This window comes from Manis javanica, chromosome 11, assembly GCF_040802235.1.
Source record: "Manis javanica isolate MJ-LG chromosome 11, MJ_LKY, whole genome shotgun sequence".
In the NCBI taxonomy this organism is placed as follows: domain Eukaryota; kingdom Metazoa; phylum Chordata; class Mammalia; order Pholidota; family Manidae; genus Manis; species Manis javanica.
In genome coordinates, this window is record NC_133166.1 from 115,192,150 (window position 1) to 115,207,012 (window position 14,863).

The window sequence follows — 14,863 nt, forward strand, 5'->3', positions numbered from 1 at the left end:
CACCGAGATGGAGCCCTATAACCCGGAGCCTGAACTCCAGCGGTTTTACCACCGCTTGCTGCGTCCGCTGTCGCTCTTCCCTCGCAAGGAGACGCGTCCAGAGCCTCAGAAGCGCCTCCCGCAGGAGGTCCCGGCGCTGCTGCCTCTGCCAGTGTCGCGGCTGACGGTGGCGTCGCTGTGCCGCCAGGTGGCCAGGCGGCTGGCCAGCAGCGGACTGGAGGTGCGGGTGCCTGCCGAGGGCCGACTCCGTTTCACCGAGGTCATCCTGGACGAGTTGAAGTGCAGCTGGCAGGAGCCTCCCAGCGAACCTAGCCTGAGCCACTTGAACAACCAGAGGCTGCGGAAGCGGCTCCAGCTTCACGTGCTGCTCAGCAGCGAGCAGCTCTTCTTGCGCTACCTGCACCTGCTGAAGACCATGTCGACCCCCGCAGGTGTCTTCACCGAATCAGCCACGCTCACCCGCTTGGCCGCCGGCCTCGCCAGGGACTGCACAGCCCTCCTCACCAGTCCCGAGGTCTACCGCTGCCTGCTCGCCGACTTCCTCGTCCTGCTGAAGGTAGAGCAGGGCAAAGGCGGCATGCGCAAGCTATGCCCGGCAGGCCCCACGGGGCCTTTCAGGATCGGCCCTCTCCCGCGGTCTCACACCACCGACTTCGCGCAAGTGCCATGCTCCAGCCTTAACCTCAACTACCTCATTCAGCTAAGCCGCCCGCGAGAGTTTCTCAATGAGCCTGAACTGGATCCAGTGAAGGAACTGAAGTCCATCCCCCAGCTGAAGAGGAAAAAGCCTCTCCTCTGGCTGTCCTCCATGCAACAGAAGAGAACAAGTGACTTGAATTCCTCACATACTGTGCCGCTGCCCAGACACTCTGTGCCTCCCACCAGCCGGGCTCCCCCCACCTCCCATTTGCCCCTCGACTCCTGGCTCCAGAGGGGCCAGTCCATGCCCAATCTGCGGGAGGGCTGGAAATTGGCAGATGAGTTAGGCCTTCCTCAGCTCCCTCGTCACCCCTTAACCCCGCTGATCCTGGTTACAGAGAGCAAACCAGAGCTGGCAGGGGACATGGTGACTGAGGACCTGAAGCAGTTGGTGAAGAACACAAAATTGGAGTGGACTCACCTCTCACCGCCGGACTCAGGCCTGCCCCCACTCCTTGGGGTCCTGACCCACTGCCCGACTGAAGCACATCGCATGGAAGAGCTGCAAAGAATGTTGAAGGGCCTCGAGGAGGAAGAAGCCTCTGTGCAGAGGGGCCTCCAATCTCCCAAATGCCCTTCACTTCAACCACAGCCAGTTACTGTTACTTTGAAGCTAAGAAATCAGTTTGTGGTCCAGGCAGCGGCAGTACAGGTCTCAGAGAGAAACTTCTTGGACTCCTTCCACGTTGAGGGGGCCGGAGTCCTATACAACCACTTGGCTGGTGAACTAGAGCCCAAACTTATTGAGGAAATGGATATCGATCACTTTGCCAGCAATAGCATCAGGGAGGTCTATAAGGAGTTGGTGAGCCATCTCTCTGCTGACCACTTCTCTTTTGACCAAGGACCCTTGGTTGAGCCTGCAGCTGATAAGGACTGGTCGGTCTTCCTGTCATCAACCTTTCTACGTCAAGAAAAACAGTATTGTATCATCAACCCCAGTCTAGCTGGACTTTATTCTCAGAGAGAAAACACTTTACAGTACAACCCTGATAGAATGTCCTCTGTCACATCACTCCAAGCAAGCAAAGGCTGGGAGAGGTGGGCAAACAAGGCCTCATGGAACACATGGAAAACCACCCTGTCTGTGGATGACTACTTCAAGTACCTCACCAACCAGGAGACAGATTTCCTCCATGTCATCTACCAAATGTATGAAGAGGAGGCGCCTCTGGAGATCATAGCCCCTGTGAAAGAGTCCCTGAAGATTCAACACCCACCTCCCTTGCTAGAAGACGAAGAGCCAGACTTTGTGCCGGGAGAGTGGGATTGGAACACAGTGCTGGGGCACCTGCCAGGAACTAAGAGAATCAGCCTCCTGGGAGAACCCCACAAAATGCTGATCCTGCAGAAGCGTCTGGAGCAGCTGTGGTCCATGCTTGAAGTGCCGGAAAAGGACCGGCTGGACATGGCCATCAAGTACAGCTCCAACGCCCGTTTGAGGCAGCTGCCTGCCTTGGTGAGTGCCTGGGAGCAGGCCCTGAAGCCCATTCAGCTGCGGGAGACATTGCTGGGGAGGCTGGAATCATTTGAGCGACAAGCCTGCGACCCCAACCGCTTCTTCCAAAAGACTGACATGGGCTTGAGTCGCTTCCTGGAGGAGAATAAGATCCGCAACCATCTACACAGGAAGATTAGTCTAGTAGAGGCTTCTCTAGCTTCTCTCCTGGAGGAGATAGAGTTGATCTTTGGCGAGCCAGTAACCTTCAAGGGGCGGCGCTACCTGGACAAAATGAAGTTCGACAAAGTGGAGATGCTATACTGGCTGCAGCAGTGGCGGCGATTCCACCACCTGACCCGGGTCCAGAAGGCCTCCCAGCAGTCAGCCCTGTGCAGAAGGTTCAGCAGCCAGCCTTTCATAGCCCCTGGGAATACTCCCATTACTCTCTGACCAGTCCAAGTGCCCTGAAACCCCTCCCGCACTTCCAAACACTCAGAAGCTCATCCAGTCCTCTTGACTGCTTTGGAAGAAGTAGTATCTGGGAGTGTGGGGTTCAGGAACATTAGCTTCCAAGTACCTAGGGACTAAGATTAACACTTTATTCTGATCATGAAGAATTTCCAAACCCAGGATTCCCATTTATGTTGAGCCTTGCACAATACAACCCAAATTTCATATGTTGAAAGAACAATCGGTTGGAGTTCATTGTAATGGGAACTGTCAGACACAGGCACACCATCGTCTTTGCAACACCTCAGCTTAGCATTTCTGCCACACCACATTAAACTGGCTTATTGGAGACCCAAATCAAGAGACCCTGTGGCATAATGGTTAAAAGCTAGGGTTCTGGGGTTAGGAGATGTGGGTTTAAATCTGGCTTTGTAACCTTGGACAAATAACCTAACTGCTTTGCACCTGAACCATCAAATGTTAGATGAAGGAGTTGGGTCCAGATTGTCACTTCTTCCAGTTCTAGGATACTGTTGGTAGAGCTAAAAATCTGTATTACATTTTTACCAGTTAATACAAGTACATGGTACAAAGAACATAAAGGTACATACTAAAAAGTAAATCTTCCAATCCCTACCTCCAGTACCTCGGACCCCCTCCCTGGGCCTAACAACCATTACCAGTTTCTTGGGTATCTTCCCATTCCCTTACTCAGCAAATATTTATTGAGCACCAGTATGTAATAGATGCTTGGTCTAGTATCACTGAGCATAACAAAGAGTAGAGTTAATGTTCTATTTAGGGGAAACAGACCATAAACCATAAACATAGTACCTAAGTATATTGAATAACAGAATGTTAGAGGGTGATAAGTACTGTGGAAAAAAGAAAGTGTCGAGTAGGGTAAGAGGAAATAAAGGGTGCGGGATGTAGTCTTAAGATAATCAGGATAGGTCTCACTGGGAAGATAAGATATGCAAGATCAGGAAGCGAGCCTGGTGGACATCTGAGTCAATAATACTGACACCCATTCCAAAACCCTAAGGCAGGTGGTTGCCTGGGATGTTCAAGAAAAGCAAGGTGGCCATTGCGGGTGGAGTGGAGCGAGAGGAAGAGATGACTTGGGGTCATGACCAGGTGCCAACGGGCGGGTTAGATAATATAAGGCCTACTAATAAGTAGCTAACATTAAGTTCTTAACCTTGTGCAGAACACTTCCCCTGCATGATTTCTTAGACTCCTCCTAACTACCTTGTGAACTATATATTTTAATCACCATTTTTCAGCTGAAAAAAAGAAAGGCTCAGATAGGTAAAGTAACATACTCAGGGTCACAGAGCCAGGATGCAAGCCCGGGTCTGTCTGGCCCGGAAGCCTACGTGTGTCTTCTTGGTGTACTGATTCTGTGAGATACAGCCTGCCTCAACTGCCTGCCGTGGGTAACGGGGAAAGCCTCCAATCTCCTCTCACCATTTGCTGACATGTACACTTCCACTTTGTGTTCCCAATAAAACAGCATTTCTCAAACTTTTCTACCCAAGTACCCCTTAGAATGAGAGGAACACAAACAGCTTGGTTAGGTAGGAGGGATTATGGCAGAGGGTGAGGGTGGGAAGAAGCAGGGCTGGTGAAAGGCCTGAGAAAGTTTTTTAAAGTCTTTTGTTTTTTAAATTTATGCAAAATTTTCCTTCTATGCCATAGTATGTCCACTTCTGTTTTTATATAAAAATAATGCTTGAAATTACTTATCTTTGAATTCAACTGGCCCTCTAGGCAGCTATGCCATATTTGGCATTTATATTTTGGCTTCATGTCTCTCCTGGCAGACTGCTACATTCTCCAGAAGTCACACATAACCGCCCAAGTGAGAAACGCTGCAGCTGGGGTTGGTAAGCTTTTTCTATAAAGGACCAGGTAGTAGATATTTTAGACTTTGTGAGCAATGTGGTCTCTTACACAAGGCTCAACTTTGCTTTTATTGTGTGGAGGCAATTTTAGACAATATGTAAGTAAATGGGCAGGGCTGTGTTCCAGTGAGACTTTATTTGCAAAATCAGGTAGCTGGCTGGATTTAGCCCCCAGCCTGTGTAGTTTGCTAATCACTGCTAGAGCATCAACCCCTTTAAAAAGCAAACACACTTAGGAGGAGTAATATAGGGAGCTTAGTGCAGCATTTCCCAAAGTATGTTGCACAGTAAACTAATTCTGGGTGATAGTCCTGGAGAAAGGGTTCCACAGTCTAATAACTTTGGGGAACATTGCATCCTGCATTCTTGTATTCCCTCAGAGATTTGCAGTACATGTTAGCATATTGAAAGCTCTGATGGGTCTTGCAAAAAAAGGACCTTCACATTTCAGTGGGGGAAACAGCAGTTACACAAGTAAAACCATTGGTGTGTGTCTTGCCAATGGGTTTCAGTCCTGGGCAAGTTCACTATGGATTCAATGTAACCAAAGAAATTGACAGCAAAACGTTCTTGGGGTGAAACGTTTATACCCAACTTTATTTCCAGGTGGCAGGTCAGTCACTAGAATCCCATTCACTCAGAGCGAGCCGGTCTCTGCCTCTGGGCCTCTCTGCCCACACAGCCATCCTCTGGGCCTCTGTCCTCAGTGCTGCCACCACTCCAGCCTCTGCTCTGCTCTCCTGCAGCCTTGCAGTCATGCCACCATGTCGCGCCCAGAGCACTGGGTGGAGGAGCTCTTTATATTGAGTAAAGGGTTATACCCAACTTTATCTCCAGGTAGCAAGTCAGTCACTAAAATCCCGTTCACTCAGAACGAGTCTGCAGGCAGCAAGCCGGTCTCTGCCTCTGGGCCCCTCTGTCCACACAGCCATCCTCTGGGCCTCTCTGCACAGCCGTCCCACACAGCTCTCCTTTGGGCTTCTGTCCTCGGCACTGCCACCACTCCAGCCTCTGCTCTGCTCTCCTGCAGCCTTGCAGCCGTGCCACCATGTCACGCCAAGAGCACTGGGCAGAGGAGCTCTATATAGAGTCAACAACCATGTATTGCCCACAGGTGTGCAGTGAGCAAGTCAACCAGGGCCAGGTGAGAATCCTGGCCACAGGATTTTATCCACAGTGTGAGATGGTGACAAATGGCACAGGGGAAACAAGCAAAAAGGGCAATAGAAAGTTCAAAGAGTGGTGATTTAAAAATAGGGGGTCGGGGGGGGGAGTATTGGAGCAAAAACTGGAAGGAGTGGGAGGAACCTAGAACATTCTGGTTAGGAGCTCGCATATGTGCAAAAGCCCAGAGATGGGTGTGTGCCTGGAGTGGAGCAAATCTGGTGAAGAATGCTTGGGAATTAGGTCAGAGAAATAATGGTATTTTAACGGGCTTTAGTCAGAGAAGTGACATTTAGCTGCACCACAGGTGCCTGTTAGGATGCTGCCAGGCTGGGTGTAAGCAGAGCAGGGTGGAGGCTGCCACAGTGGGAGAAAGGTGAGGCTACAGTAAGACAGCCAAGGGAAACCAGGAGGGCCTCCAACAGACGCCAAGTCTGCAGGCACCTTGATCTTGGACTTCCCAGCCTCCAGAACCATGAGAAACAAAAGTCTTGTTTAGCCCCCATCCTGTCGTATTTTGTTATGGCGGCCCAAGCTGACTGAGGCATCATGAAGTTACATCCAGGCCAGGGAGTCTTAAGTCCCAGCTTTCCCATTCTTTCTCTGTGTGACCTTGGGGAAGGGATTTCTTGTCCTTTTCATTCATTAATTTCTTTATTCATTCATCACATATTTGATAAGCACACCCTATGGGTCTGGCACTGTCCTAGGCACTGAGGATATAACAATGAGCAAAGCCAACAATGTTTCTGCCCCCAGTGAGCTCCTATTCGGGTGGGTAGAGACCATAAACACAGGAGTGGAAGTAATGTGGGACATGGGGAGGCCTGTGGATCACCCATGACCTGCAGCCTCAGAGACACTCCCTTCCTGACCTGAGAGGCTCAGCAAACGTAGTAGGGTCTGTCTGAGCCTGACCAAGCCCTGTGATCTGGCTTTGTGTGCCTCAGTTCATTTTGCGCTCATCCAGTCCCTGCAAGACATCCTGATGCTCACTCTACAAATGAAGAAATGCTCAGAAAAGCAGAGCGATCTGCTGAAGGTCTTATAGTTAATAAATAATAGGCAAAAATTTTTAATTTGTGTTTCCATGAATACCATCAAAAAAGCGAAAGACAACGCATAGAATGGAAGAAAATGTTTGCAAATTATGTATCTGATATGGGACTTGTATTTCCAATATATAAAAGACTCTTACAACTCAATAATAAAAAAAACAACCCAATTTTTAAATAGGTGCTGGGAGCCATGCTACTCAAGCTGTGTAGCAAAGCTCAGGCTGGAGGAAGACCCCCCACAAAGCAGGGGCCTTTGCAGCTGACTCTCCCTATTACCCACCTTGATTTTGTTTTTCTCCACTATACTATTGGCTTTGTTTTTGCTTGCATTGTTGCCAAGGGTTAACTAACCTTTGCTGAGCAGTGTGGAAAGGATGAGAACATAAGTTTCCCAGGAGCTTTTCAGGACGGCGCTCCTGAAGAATGGAACACGCAGGGGCCAAATGGTGATCTTGGCATAAAGTACCAAAACCTGCTGTTAGTTAGTCAAACATTGACCACCCCATTTCCACTGAGAATGCCCCTCTTGTTTACAATGCTAGTGAAACTAGTGATGGAAAGTTTTCTAGAAATAGAGTTATGAGAGAATGTTGAATAGAATAACCCTGTTGACACTTAATTAATCATCTCATGTTTTCTTCCCTCTGCTACTTCTATACTTTGCTTTTCTTCTTTCCTAATTACAGTCATTTACTAGAATTTGTGCCTTATATGTGAAATTACCAAATACCATAATTTTCCAGGAAGTAAAAATACCTCAAAACAAGTGCTGAGCATGGAAGCCACGGAGCATAAATCTGCAAAGAAGTGAAAAACTAACCTTTTCAAAGAATATTACTTCTCTCTCACTTACCAGCATTACATCCCCCTGTATGGCCCCGTAAGATAGCTGGTTAGCCAGAGACGGGTAAGATTCCTCAAGGGAGGAACAACCTAAGACAGGCACAGTCGCAGGGGGCCATCAGGTGAGAAAATGGGGGCCAACAGAGGTGAGGCTCAGAACCTCACTCCCCCCCCCCCAGTTTTGAGAGAAATCTTCTACACCCGTGGATGTTTTGTTGCCCTTGTTCAGCTTAGATTAAGACCTGGTCTGTAGGCACAAACCTGATCATCTACACCTGCCTTCTTACTGTTCTAAATCATGCTTTCTATCTGTATCTTGCATTTACCTACTACATTAACATTTTATTAGATTCACATATAAAGTATAAAAGTCAAATGAATAATCATACATTATATTTGATGTGATTTTTTATAGTTTAAGATTTGTAGTTAAAACAGAAGCAGTTTCTATGATATGAGTGCCCTTGCATTGTTCACCATGTAAGAACTTGTTTAGTCCCTGCAGTAGTGGAGCCATGGAGACCTGTGTAGCATATGTCAGGGAGATTTTGGTATCCACACAGAAGAAATAGAAATGTAGAAGGGGAAATTTAGTTTGCTGCCTACTGTGCCCTATAAAGGGGTATAAGGTGAAAATATGAGTTTATGATTTTAGATTGACTATAAATTTATTAAAGCCTCTAAGAATATTTTTGTGGGAAAGAATTCTAGCTAACTGTGGCACTAGGTGACCTGTATTTCACCCTGAGCTGATAGACTCCATAGTCGCTGCTACATACTGCACGCTCCTAAAGTCACATGCACTACTTAGAAACGGCATTGCATAGAAACGTAAAACACAATAGAGTACATGTTGATAGGAAAAGTTTCGGTCAAGGACCAGAAAAACAATGACCTGTCTAACGCTTGACCAACCATGAATAGATTAGAAAGGAGAAGAAAGAAAAAAGCTTGGCTATACTTACTAACCAACTGCCTATACTAATTAATCATCAGAACAATAAAAAATAATCATATCCTTCTGCAAAATGGTATAAATAAAGCTGTCATCGACACTTTGTCGAGAGACCACCTCCATCTGACTCCGTGTCCTGTCTCTCCATACGCCGACTCCGTCTCATCCTTTTGGGCTTCACTGCCGCCCCCCTCCACCCCCCCACCCCCAGCTAGAGCTGGACTCCGGCAAATAGGCAAAGGATTTGAGAAAACATTTCTCCAAAGAAGAGATGCCAATGGCCAGTAAACAACTAAGAAGATGCTCAACATCATTATTCATTAGAGAAGTGCAAATTCACACACATTAGGATGGCTATAATAATGATATGACAATAACAAGTGTTGACAAAGATGTGGAAAAGTTGGAACCCTCATACACTGCTGGTGGGAATGTAAGGTGGTGCAGTCTTTGGAGGATGATCTGGCAGGTCCTCAAAGAGTTAAAAACAGAGTTACCACATGATCCAGCAATTCCAACTTCTAGGGATAGACTCAAAAGAAATGAAAACATGTCCACACAAAAATTTGTACATGAATGGTCCTAACAGCATTATTAATAATGTGTATCTCCATGTAATGGAATATTATTCAGCCACAAAAAGGCATGAAGCACTGACACACACTACTACAACATGGATGAATTTTGAAAACATTCTGCTAAATGAAAGAAGCCAGACACAAAAGGCTACATATGGTGTGATTCCGTTTCTATGAGATAGCCACAATAAGCAAATCCATAGAGAGAAAAGGTAGATTACCAGTTGCCAGGGTGCTGAGTGGAGACAGGGGGTTGGGAAGTGACTGCTAATGGGTGCCAGAGTTATTTTGGAGTTAAGAATTGATTGTGGTGATGGTCGCACAACTCTGAGAATATACTAAAAACCATTGATTCACTTTAAATGAGTGACTTGGATAGTATGTGAATTCTATCTCAATAATTCTGTTACCTAAGAAAATAAGTGGTAGAGACTGTTGGACTCCAGAGCCTGCATCTGTCTGCTACCATGGAGGGAGGGGAGAAAAAGGCCCCAGAAAGCCCTTTTTGACATTGGTGCCTCTTATCTTCCACTAGGGCCCTGTGCCCATTGTCTGTCCTGAGAGGCCCCCATGGCCCCACCACAACTAAAATTTTCTGTCTTCCACTCTCCTAATTTGTGTCAGCTCTTAACCCGGAACTCAGCTAAGAGACTAGAATGCCAGCCTGGGAGGGAAGCAAAGAAGAAAAACCAACCTTATGAGCACCTGCTCTGTGCCAGACAAGTCACTGTGTCCGGAAGGGTGTTTCCCACACCCTCTCATTTAGTGCACACCACGACCCCTACATCTAAGGGCTCAGAGTCTTTTCACGGAGCCAGCTGCCTTGAAGGCAGTGACCGGAACCTTCTTTCTAGTTCTGCTCTTTAGGACCTTGGGCAACTCCCTTCTCTTGGTTTACATCTGTCAACTGGGGGAGTGGCTGTGATCATCTCGCAGGTCCACTCCAGCTCTGACCTGCTTGGTCTCTGCAAACAATTCAAGGAAGGCTACCCACAAAAGTGTGAAGGATCCAAGAGAGTGCAACAGCGACAACAATTAACATTGTGAAGGATCTGCTGCACAGCACTCCCTGCTCTGGGGTGTTTCAGGCAGTAACTCCTTAACTCTTCAGAATCACCGGCCAAGGACCAACAGTGCCCCTGCCTTATAGTTGGGGAGATAGGGACCCCGAGTCAGGAGCCTCCAGGTTCTGGCATAGATGGCATAGGGCAGGGGAGAGAACACAGGCTTTGGGGGAGCTGCGCCATAGACCGATTTGCTCAGTCTGTCTGTCTCAGAGGCCGCTAGCTCAGAGGAACTAGGCTCTAGTGACAAAAGACCTTGCCCTGAAGCCCAGGACTGGCTCAGGTGTTATTTGGAGATGAGTCTGTTTATGGAGACACTTGCTGAGGATCAAGATTTGGCCCCTGCGGAGGGAGGCCACAGCCTGCAGTTTGGAATCAGCCTAGGGAGTGGGGCAGGGAGGAGCAGAGCCGCAGCACCTCCCCTCGTAGGGCGAGGAGGCTGGCATGAGGCTCACCTTGGCCATACAGGGAACCCGGCCTGGAGGCTGGGCCACGGCTGGCACTGGCTGTGCTCTGTGCTAATCCCCAGCCAACGGAGCAGGGGAGCTTGCCAGCTGCTGACTCTTGGACTTCCGTCACCCTTAGGTCTGTACTCCCCCACCCAGGAGGGTCTATGTGCCACCCAGCCCCACACCACCTTTGGACACCTTGGCTGGTGACTGGCTCCCACCAGACCACTGGGCTTTCTTGGGCAAACTGGTTTCTTGCAACTCTTGTCTTGCAGGCTCCCACACTTGCCTCCCACTCCTCCCACCCCACCAGTGGGGGTATCAGCCTAGGCTTGGGTCTAGTTTCAGGTTTTAAATTGCTGCACTTCATTTGACCAAACCCCTGAAAAACAACAATTTGCTGGCTGTTAAGGCAGAGATTTCAGCAGGTTCCATGGAGGGAAGTCTTAAGATGACAGACTTTCCTACCTCTAGGCCAGAAGGCCTCGGATCACCTGGAGATGACCTTTCTACATTAAAAGGTCATTCCTGAGAATTATCGTTGCTGTTGTTATTGGTGACTCCTCATGAATTATGCAATGGTGAGGTGAGTTGGGGCCATTCTGGGATTAGGGTGTAACAGGGATCTTTTGCTGTAGCCTGAGATCTTCAGTACAAAGCAGTGAGTATGTGGGTCAATTTATGTGTGAAGCTTTGGAGCCCTTGGGATGGGGGAGGTCAGTACCCTAACCCTTGGCCTAATGATTCGGTCACAAAGACCTGGACGTGGACCAGCCCTCGAGATAAATTCACCTCTAGGAAAGGAGTCTGGGCTCAAGACTGGGCCCCAGAATTTCCGTCCATCCATCCTTCCATTCAATCATTCAAGAAATGTTAGATCGAGCCCACTAAGGGTTAGGGCAGAGTCATTTTTTGACCCTTGTTGACTTTAGTCCCTTAAACTTTGGGGGGCCCCACCCACATCTTATCACATCTGATCAAATGCACCCATGTCCACATTAAATAATATTTTGCTGCAACAATGTTTGAAAGGAATTTTGTAGTTTTGCTTTTAAAATTCTCTGACTTCACGTAACTTATTTAAATTATGATTTGCTGTGATGCTTTTAAGCAAACTATATACCCCAGATGGTCTTGGGTTGAGAAATTCTAACTCACAAATCTTTCTCAGTAGTACCAAAATTTTTATCAGTATTAAATTTAACAGAAAAGACAATGAAATGACTTTATTCTATAGTCATTTAATTAAATATATGGCAATTTCTGACATAAAAAATTTTTGGACTTCATAAAAATTTTTCCCCAGACTCTAACATTTTCACAGCTCCTAGAAAGCTCAGAGGCCTATGGTGTCTGATGTAGAAAATGGCCCTGAGGGTCAGGCATATCAGGGATAGAGACAAAGGGAATAAAACAGTCAAGGACCCTGTTTTCAGAAGTTTACATCCAGTGAGAGTAAGCAAAATTAGAACATGGTATGATATGTTCTGGAATATATAACATGTTTTGAGATAGAGTGTGGGGGGCTCCCTTAGATAAGGTGGCCCTTATTATGAAGAAATGGCACTGAAGAAAGGAACCTGACTCTCACAGAGCAGATGTCTCTCTCCAAGCAGAGGGAACAGTCAAAACCCTGAAACAGGTAAGTGCTTAGCTGGTGGACATGAAGGGGTCACTGTGGCCAGGGCCTAGTGAGGACAGTGAGAGAGGCATAATGTGAGTTCAAACAGGAGGGCAGCAGCTGGACCATGGCCAGCCTTACAGGCCACGATACGGAGTTTGGATTTCATCCTAAGTGCAGGGTGTCACTTAGGGTGGGCTTCCCGGGGAGCAGATTCTGGGTTGGAGTTTGGTAGGCAGGAGGTGTGCCTGTGGGTGCTATTAGGATCAACGCCCAGGAAAGAGAGCAAAGGAGGCAAGACTGGGCAGAGGGGGAAGCTGAGCTGCCATGCAGACCCGTGGACACCTCCCCTGACCCTGCAAGAAGATGAGAAGCTGGGGGGGGTCCCTCAGATTTGTCATTGGTGCAGCTGCCTAGGGAAGGGGTCATGACTCTTCAGCCAAGGCAATCCCCGAGGGGCTATGGCAGTGGGACACCCAGTCCATTCTGGAGGTGATCTGGTCTGCGCATCACAGCTTACACCTGGTCCAGCTTAGGTTTGAGGAGGTTCCTCTGGCTGTTGCATGGAGAGCAAATTATTGGAGGCAAAAGCAAATCTGGTCAGGCAAGCAAGGGTGGTGGCTTGGCCATGAGCAGTGGCCGTGGGAGTGAAGATAAGTGGATGAATTTGGGAGATACTGGGAGTGGGAGTCCAGAGCACTTAAAGATAGTTTAAATGTGGGACATGAAGGAAAGGAAGGAATCAAGGACCCTTCAGGTCTCTGGACCGAACAACTAGGGGAGCGGTGATGCCATATGACGAGAGGGAGGATCCCTGAAGTGTGGTGGGGATGGACATGATATGCAGTTCTGGCTAAGTTTTGAGATCCAAGAGTTAACGTCAAGTAGGTGGCATAAAGCTCAGAAGCAAGATCTGTTTTAATTTCTAGCTGCACGTAGGGCATGTAGATTAGGGTTGATTTTCACCAGTGGTGCCGGACTCTGGCTCTGCCTCCCTGGCCAAGAGGTTGTGCTTTGGAGGACAGTGGCCAACGGGAGGTGGGAGGGCACCGCCCAACCTCTTCCACTAGCCAGGACTTTCGGAACGTCCAGGACTAGACCTCAACAGCGCCACCATGTGGCAGTCATAACTCACAACGGCAGTGGACCCCCAGACCCAGTTCCAGTCTGATGGACAGACGTCAGACCACAGCGAGCACCCTCAGAAACCAGTCCCAACTATTGGCTCTTTTGAACTAAATAAGTCACTGAGGTGTCTGGACAGCTTAGAGCTTGGTGGGAGACAAAAGCCTCAAAAGAAAGAGAGAGCTAGGCAATGGAGTTTGAAGAATTAGGAAATATAAAAGGGTGTTATTATCCCTGTGCTGTAAAGGAATAGATTAACATAATGATAATGTTGGCAGCTACCATTCAAGCATCAGATATGACAGGTAGCGTGATCTCATGTAGTCTACAAGAAAGTTGAAGCTCAGAGAGGTGAAAAGATGTATTCCAGGTCACAAACTACTGATTTACACTCCTGGAAATTTCAGTGTGTACTAAAACTGTACACATAATGTTGTATGTTTACATATGCAGCAGAGTTAGAGTTCTTGGTGCAGATAATTACAGACAGGTTTTTCCGCTTACGTTAAATGACCAATGGGGCTTTAGTAAGTTGTGCAGGACAATTCTCATTAATGTGGGACTGTCCCAAACATCGAGGGATGTCTACTACCTCTGGTTCTTGTCTGCTAAGGACCAGTTATGTGCAATGTGGTAATCAAAAATGCCCCTACAAATTTCAAAATCCAATTTTCTAGGGGCAGTAGATTTCCCTTGGAGACCTCTGGTGTATGATAAAGCCCAGGTGCCTAAGCTTTGCTTTTCTGGCTTTCCCCTCATTCAGGGCTCTCCCAAACATCTGGGCTTCCCGCCCGCTTCTCACTCCATCCTTCCTTTAGCTCTCTCTCTGCAAGTATGTGTATGTGTTTGTTACAAGCTTAGAACTGATGTGATAAATGAGGTGCATTTCTGTCTTCCTATTTCTACGAAAAAGGCTCCGAGAGGTGAAGGATCTTGCTCATAGCCACACGATCAGAACCAAAATTAGAACCCAGGTCAGTGAGTCTGATTCTAAAACCTGTGAATTTTGCCATCTCTTCTAATCCCTTCTCACTGCCTCCCGTTTCCCAGTTCCAGAAGGTTTGTTATCTGGGGAAACCAAGGCTGAGAAAACTGAAGCATCTCACTTATTGGGTAAAATGTTTGTAAGTTGTCCATCATTCTTGAAAGTCAGAAGGTGAGCTGGAGGGGTCTGGAATGGATTCAGACCATAAAGTTGTTAACTGCCATTCTCATAAATGGGGTGAGCAGTCCCAGAAGGAGACCTTGCTGTTGCCCCACCTTGGCCTAGAAAGCTCAGTTCCATCTGGCCATGACCTGGGTGTTGCACTACCTCCCAGATATGTTGGGGCAGCATTTGCCTCAGTGGAAACGGTGTAGACCTTCTCAAACTCTGTTGGCAAATGAGGGTGAAATCAGCCCCTCACCCTGGGACCTGGGGATGAGCTGCAAGCAACTGCTATTTCATTGAACACTCAGGTCTTAAACTCTTTCCCTTGAAATTGGGGAAATCCTAGAAAGGGGTGAGGG

General features: G+C 47.8%; 1 protein-coding gene across 1 annotated transcript; it reads left to right on the forward strand.

The window, feature by feature from the left end:
- The first annotated feature begins 7 nt into the window (after positions 1-7).
- On the forward strand, positions 8-4,156 carry CCDC87 (coiled-coil domain containing 87). The gene has a single exon (XM_017667218.3). It carries the CDS (start codon positions 8-10, stop codon positions 2,588-2,590), a length of 2,583 nt encoding a protein of 860 aa, XP_017522707.3. The 3' UTR covers positions 2,591-4,156.
- Positions 4,157-14,863: the final 10,707 nt, after the last annotated feature.